At 40.1% G+C, this 7945-nt stretch overlaps 1 protein-coding gene across 1 annotated transcript; it reads left to right on the forward strand.

Annotated features, from left to right (window-relative positions):
* Positions 1-3389: 3389 nt before the first annotated feature.
* LOC308533955 (ribonuclease 4-like) lies at positions 3390-7502 on the forward strand (the record flags this gene model as incomplete). Its single annotated transcript, XM_081112191.1, has 2 exons — positions 3390-3444; positions 7048-7502. The coding sequence occupies 2 exons, from the start codon at positions 3390-3392 to the stop codon at positions 7500-7502; spliced, it is 510 nt and encodes a 169-aa protein (XP_080968317.1).
* Positions 7503-7945: the final 443 nt, after the last annotated feature.

Below are 7945 nucleotides of genomic sequence, written 5' to 3' on the forward strand. Positions count from 1 at the left end.
CCAGGATATTTTTCCATTGATTTTTAGAGAGAGTGGAAGAGAGAGGGAAGGGAAGAGAGAATTATTGATGTGAGAGAAACACATTCATTGATTGGCTGCTGTAGGAGCCCAACAAGGGTCCTGGCCTGGGAGGAGCCTGTAACTTAGGCACATGCCCTTGCCCTGAATCAAACAGTTCTTTGGTGCACAGGCTGACACTCCATTCATTGAGCCAAACTGGCTAGGGCTTATTCTTCTTTTCAGGAAGATGTTAAGAAATCATTACAACCCATTATAAGGGCTGTGGCTTGAAGAAAAGTTCTGAAGAGGTTTTCTTTGTTGTTGTTGTTTTTATCACATAGTAACATCATATGCCTGTTGAATAACAGTCTATGTACATTTATAGGGAAACTAGAAAATATTCTCTGAGAATAATCCACATTGTCCTAAGAATAAACTTGAATTTCTCTTCCTCCAGTTTTCAGTAGAAGTCAACCCCAGATCCACTTCCAGGAATTGCATTGATTCTTCCATGCTCCTCTCTGTTTTTTTCTAATTAAAACATAATAATTCCACCTTTAGCCACAAACCAACTAATTCTTGGGGAATTAGGTCTGTGCTCCTTCACCTCAGGGCAAAATTGCTCTCAACTGCTCTCCTTATAGCCAGCTGCTTTATTAACTTGACTATGTGGAATCCTGACTTTAACAATCCTCTGATTCGACCTTTTCTGGGTTTAGGGTTCATTAGGGGTCCCTCTTTGACCTTTTTGGTCAGTATAGCTCAGTTGGTTGATCATCATCCCATGCACAAAAAGGTTTCTGGTTCGATTCCTGGTTAGATCAAACCCTTGGTGTTGGTTTGATCTCTGGTCTGGGTGCCTATGGGAGGCAACCAATAGATGTTTCTCTCATATCAATGTTTCTCTCTCCTTTTGCTCTCTCTCTCTCTTCCTGTCTCCTTTCCTTTCTGTCAAAATCAATTGAACACATTTTTTAAGTCCATCTTTTTGATAGTTCTCTTATCTTACTGTCTCATCTCGGTGAACTGGAGCTCCTATTCCTTCCCCATGGATGCTATATCTCTTTTTAGGGAGGACTTTGGTATATCTTAATTGTCCCTGTGTGCCAGGACCTAGCACAATGCCTTGTACCCAGAGGAGCTTATGTAATGTTTGTTATTCATTTAATTAATAAATGAATTAGGGTGTGAATGGATAGTGCAATGCTATGACTGAAAGGTAAGTACTAAATGAGTCTTAAGGGATAGGAAAAAATGTTTGGGGCTGGAAGTTGTGTTCAGGAAACTTAGAATGATTTTCCAAAAGAATAGCTTGACAAGAAATGTGAGATTCATGAGGAAAATAAAATATGCAATTTAGGTGACTGAGGATACCTGACTCATGATGCCCTGTCCTTTTAGCTTAATTTGTGTTTTTAGCCTAATTTGCCCCACCATACCTTTTGCCCTTGGCAGGAGCCTTTGTTAGTAGAGATGAATGATGGGCTTGGGACCCTGTTGCTGGTCTTCATGCTGGGTCTGGGTCTGACACTACTGACCCTGGCTCAAATGACAACAGGTACAGACTCTTCCTGGGCCAGCACTATGATGCCAATCCAAGTGGTCAAAATGGCAGAGACTTTGAAACCATGATGAGGAGATGAGGGCTGACTTTACTCTCCAAAGACACCAGTAACAACATCAAGATCATCTGTGAAGATGAGAATGGCATGCCTTACAGAAAAAATTTTAGAATAAGCAGGTCTCCTTTCCAGGTCACTACTTGCAGGTATAAAGAGGGTCCCCCTGGCCTCCCTGTCAATACAGTGCCACATCAGGGTCCAGAGACATAGTTGTTGCCTGTTATCATGGTTTGTCTGTCCCTTTGATGAGTCCTTTTACTATATATAGCCAGCAAGATCCTGACCCAGAGTTGGCTCTGCTCTCCATTCCTGGCCCTTCCCCTAAACACTCCAAAACAGTGGTAACTACATTCCTTGCCAGGGGCCCAGAAAATGATCTGCCTGGATCTTTTGTTTTACAAAATATTAATAAATAAAAATGCCTCTGAAATCAGTAAGAATCAAAGTCTTCTCATGAATTCTTGGCCTATTGATTTCCCCCCATTTTCTCTACTCAGCTGCCCCCAGAGAGGATGGCATGGAATACAAATGCCTTTTTCCCTATCAGTTAGTGCCTTCTCAGGCAATAGGGAGGTAGACTTCCCCTTCCTATGAGTGGAAGGATGGATGTTGAATTCATCTTACAGAGAGAGATGGGAAATGTCAGGGCTCATTGCTGCTAAGCAAAATTTTCAGGAGGGGCAAATTGTTCAGGCTGTCAAATAAGCCAATATTCCTTTTACAAAAGTTAAACTTTGAGGAGTAGTGTTTAGAACTAAATACCAACAGATTAATTAAACTTTCTATCTACCACCCTCTTAATCTCTCTCTCTCTCACTCTCTCTCTCCTCTCGAACACATAAACACACACACCAACACATCGACACACCGACACACCAACACACACACACAGACACACACTCCTGAATGAACACCAAAATTCACTCCTAGTATGCACCTCTTGTCATAGGCAGGAGGTAATTTTGAGTTGCTGTGACTAGACTGCTCCTAGGGTATTCTCCTGGTTATTTCATACAAAGATTAAAAATTTGGTTACTTTCCATTATTTTCTCTTTGAATCTTTTACTTAATCAATGGGTGTCAAGCAACTGTGAGGTTGTAGGGAATTTATAGAAAGATTCTAAGCTTATCCCTTATTCTTCTTCATCTATATTTTTTTCAAGTAATCACATACTTAGGTGAATAGACACTTTCTTTATAAAATATACTAATCAATTCACAGATTTAATAGTTAACTTCCCCTTACATAATTTCTGTAAACAGGTGCCTGAATATTTTATTTATAAACTGGTTGTTAATAAATTAAAGTTACGAATCACTAGTTTTGCTGTCTTGTAAATATAGGACAGTAGTGGTCAAGGTATTCACAATGGTGCCCTCTCCTGCTGCCTACATTGCCCTGAAATGGGCCAAAAGCCTTGCTTCTTCAATACCCAGGTCATAGATCAGTGTCCAGGTGCCCCCTGGGAGAGCCCAGACTCAAAGTACTTAAACTTATGCAGGAAGAAATGGAGACGTAAATTACTGGTGCACACTCAGCACATGAATCTTTCTTCCTTGAGTTAACCTATTTCAAACTTGATATCACTATTATTTGCTAAGAAAGTAGGAAAAAGAGTTTTCCAAATCTGTCTTAATAGAAAATTTGCCTTATTGTAAAATCCCAAAAAAACCCTTAGGAAGTGAGAAAAGTCCAGATTTTGGTAGACTATTTGGACCCTTTTCTGAGGTTCTCCAACCAGTACCTTTACGTTGATATGATGCAAGATGACTTCCATAGAGATCATTGACCTACTCCAGGCCTTGATAGGAAAGGCCAAAGGTATGGATCATCATTATATTGAGTGTGCTATAGTTGGGGAAACACATACCTTCTCCAAACATCTGCTTAGAGTATTATCATTGCATTCTCTGCTCTGGTGTTAGGGCAAATGACTGTTTCCTAGGAAATCACATGGCAATGGGATGGGGCTGCTTGCTGACATGCTGATGGAACTAGCAGCTGGGTAGCCAAGCCTAGCACTTTTGCTCTGGGTCTCTTGTGCTCTCACAACCTAAAGCTGATTAAAATAAAATGTCATGGGACAGGCCAGTCAGTCTTTATCTCAAGTGAATTATTTAAGGAATTGAAGTCCTGGTCAACTTTGCAAGGAAAAGAAAATAAAAACGTCAAAATGCCCAAGCCCTTTGAAGATGGTGATATGCAAGAAAGAAAATTCCACTCAATGTGAAGAGGAAAATTTTCTGTAGGGACACATAATAAAATCTAGTAGCTGAGATATTTCAACTTAAAAACAGCCTTCTAATTTGGAAGGAATACAGGTGTTCAACAAAATAAAGGAGAGGGGAGCAATAATATACACAACTTGGTATAGTCATTCATTATTTTATCCAGATTGAAGGAAGACAAGGAAACCAAGAAAATTTGAAATTACAAAAGTGATCATTGCCAACACTTACTGAGCACTTACCATGTACCTGGCATTATGATAAGCACTTAACATTGATTTTATCATTTATTCCTCATAACATCCCTAAGAGGTAGGTATTATTATACTCACTAACAACAAATAACGCTGAGAGAGGTTAAGTAATTTTCCCCAGATCATATAATTAAAGTGGCAGAGCAAGTTCTTTGGGATCACAGTATCAAAAGAAGTTCTCATTGGGAATCAATGTGGTAGAGTGGAGAAAGCCTTTGGGGCAAGCTCTGACCAAAAAGTATGTGTTGGGATGGTTTGGGGATCATTTCATTTTCTGTTGTAGCTCGAGTACTGAGATACACCCATTGATGGCTACATGGGACTTCTGTTGGCAAATTTTGTTGATGTTTTATTAAATCAGTTGGTTATTGTGGCTGAGGCTGTGGGTTTGCTCTTGCATGAATAGTTTAGTTCTTCTCTGTAGCTGGTTATCTTTCTAAATTATATTTTGTACACAAAGAAGCAGGATGAGAAAAAGTTAAATAAAACCATGCAAAATCAGAGGTGCAAGATTAACCATGAAAGATTAGATTTGGTAAAGTAACCCAAAGTACATTGTTGTGATGAAGCTATTATCCAAGTGCTAAGTGTACCTTCAGAAATTCTATCCATTAGTCTAAGGATGAGGAGTTAATCAGCATCATTTCTCCCTGTTACTCTTCTTCCCACAACTGTTCCCTTCTCTCTCTTCCTAAGTCCATATCTCATATCTATAGCTGTAGGCACTGAAATGTGACATATAGCTTTCTAGCTTTTTGTACATAAGCAAAAAGTGATTGTGACTATGGGAGATAGCATTTTAGAATGAAGTTATGTTTGAAACTGGTATGCAGGTCCCTCATCAGCCATTTCAGTCACCCAGACAGTGTGACCTGACGTCATGAAGCTTCTATGAAAGCAAAAGGACAGTAGTACCCATATTCATCAACCAGGACTTCAGCTACGATCAGCCCTTGCACGGCATGTGTAGACACGGGCCTGTATGACCCTCACAAAACGGTCCTTTCTGTTTTGGGTTGCCACTTCCTGTTGGGTCAGAGATTTATTTTATTTGCTCTAGTACAGCGATTTTCAACTGGTGTGCCACAAGAAGTTTTAAAACCTGCAATATCTGACTAGTCAGGAGCACTGACCACTTTTCCCTTAGATTGTCAAATTGAAAAACTGACAACCAACACAATAGCTGCCTGGTGTGAATGAATCTAAATTATAACTATTTATTTTGTCAGATTGTCAAATAATATATTTTTGGTGTGCTTCAGAATTTAATAATTAGTTTATGTGTGCCATGAGATGAAAAAGGTTGAAAATCGCTGCTCTAGTGAGTCAGCCCTGCCTCATTGTCATGGTCAAGGAGATTCACAGTTCATGATTTCATGCCAATCCCAGGAGAGACTGTCAGATGGCAGCATCTAGCTAGTTGGTGTTGGTGAGTGATTCCCACTTCCACTCCTACCCTATTCCACCCCTGATTAAACTCTGTTACTAGAGAGGAACAACTCTGAACATAAATGTATTTAATATCCTGAATATTTGGGGAGTGGAAAGAGAGAGGGAGTAGAAGATGTGGAAAAAGAACTGATTTTAGAGTCAGATAGGTCTGGGTTCCTTCCTTTCCTCAGTCAACAGAAGCAATGTTCTGACACAATATGGCAATGCTTTCTTTGTTGTGGCTCTGAAGGTTTTTGTTTAGTTTTTTGGTTTGTTTGTTTTTTAAACTTTATTAAACATATGTTTATTTTCCACTGCCAAAAGTGCCATCAAAAGGATTCTGCAACTGTAGACAACAGAAAACTAACAACAGCTATTGACAAAATAGACACAGCATGAAGGATACATGCATGATGACAGAATATATCACCAAGTCCTAGTTTTTGGTTGTGCATAGAAACAGCAAGGAAAAAAGACCGTCTAAGTCCTCTTTTGTGGCAATAGTGCTGTTGAGATTTATTTTTAAAAATTTCTTTTATCAGTCAGTTCCACAAGTCATTTCATTTTATTTGTTCACTAGTTCCCTCGTTTTGTTTATTAGTTCACTCAACCAACATTTACTATATTCAGAGCACTTTGGCTGGATACTCTGTTTTTTTACTTTTTTTCAATAGGATTAGCAAGATTTCAAAAAAGACTTGATTTTAATACCATTAAAAGAATGCCAACTGGGTGAAAAAGGTGAAGGAATTAAGAAGTATAAATGGCCAGTTTTAAAAATAGCCATGGGGATGCCAATTGAGCATAGGAAATACAGTCATAGCATTGTAATAACGATGTATGGTGTCAGACGGGTGCTAGACTTATGTGGTGATCACTTCTTAAGCTATACAAATCACTATGTAGTACACCTGCTACTAATATGCATCAACTGTAATTAAAATTTTTTTAATTAAAAAAAGAATAGACACATGAGAGGAAAGGCTAACCCTAAACATTACTCTATCCTTTTTTACTACACCTTTCTCAATTCCCAGATGTCTGGAGTTAAAATCAGTTCACAAACTCTTATTGCCATATCCTGTCTATCCAAACCTTTGGGAATCAGAGTCTCCAGGGAACCAAACACTCTCCAAAGATCACATGACTAGAGAAATTCCTCAAGAGACAGACAACTCTAGTTTCATTTAGATCTGCCTTTTCTCCCTTTTTACATCCTGACCATACAGGACATATACACCTGGACATCCAGCCCGTCAGTCTCTGCCTTGAGTCACTGTACTGACTACAGCGCCGTCTCTCTATAAAAGAGAAAAGCTCTTGCTTTCAGAGAAGATCATGTTTGCAAACTTTTTACTCTTGGGGAAGCTGTGATGAGAAAAGTTCTGAGCAGAGAAGTGGGGAGGAAGAGTAGACTGTAGAGCTGAGGAAATATCAGCTTGCCATTCTCAACTCCCTCTCTGATGCCCATTTGTTACCTTCCTTTCTCCTTCCCCTTGGTTTCCCTCCAGGAACCTCCAACGTAGTGATGGCTCTCCTGAAGACCCTTTCATTGCTTCTGCTCTCACTGCTGACCCTGCTGGGGCTGGGGCTGGTGCAGCCCTCCTATGGCCAGTTCATGTACCAACGATTCCTGCGGCAACATGTGGACTCTACAGGGACAGGTGGCACCAGCTCATACTGCAACAGGATGATGCAAACACGGGGGATGACCAGGCCTAGGTGCAAGCAATTCAACACCTTCATCCATGCAGACATCGGCGCCATTAACAACATCTGCAGGACCCCCAATATCCGGTGCAGGAATGGCAAAGAGAACTGCCATGCGGGTGTCGTGAGAGTCACAGACTGCAGGCTTACAGCAAGTTCCCGGCTAAACTGCAGATATCAGGGCAGGGGCAGCTCTAGGCGTGTTGTCATTGCCTGTGAGGGTAACCCCCTGGTGCCTGTGCACTTTGACAGATAGATACTACCCTGCAGGGGTTATGGCCCCGTGGTTGACTTTTTACTTATTCCTTGAATTGCAATGAGTAATGCATTTGAGCTATCTCAGGCTCTGCCTCCGCTGCTTATGCCTACTTCTTTTTCTCTATATAATCAATTCTGTTAAATGCATCAAAGAGAAATGGAGACATAAACCTATAATGGGACTGGGTTTTCTGTAATAAAATTTTTATAAACTCTTCAGCTTCCTTTTCTAATATTGGTCAGCTTAGCTCTCTCAAATCTGATCCTCTGGAATTTCATCATTATGTGTATGATATAGCATTTCAAGTATTTTAAGGTGTTTCCATCTCGGTTATCTCATTTTAATACCACTGCACCCTTGTGATGCTGATGTTGCTACAAAAAAGGCCCAAAGTTCAAGGATTTGCTGAAGAACATGAAGATAGTGGAAAAGCTGACACA

This window comes from Myotis nattereri (genome assembly GCF_964212035.1).
Source record: "Myotis nattereri genome assembly, chromosome: 1".
Taxonomy (NCBI): Eukaryota; Metazoa; Chordata; class Mammalia; order Chiroptera; family Vespertilionidae; genus Myotis; species Myotis nattereri.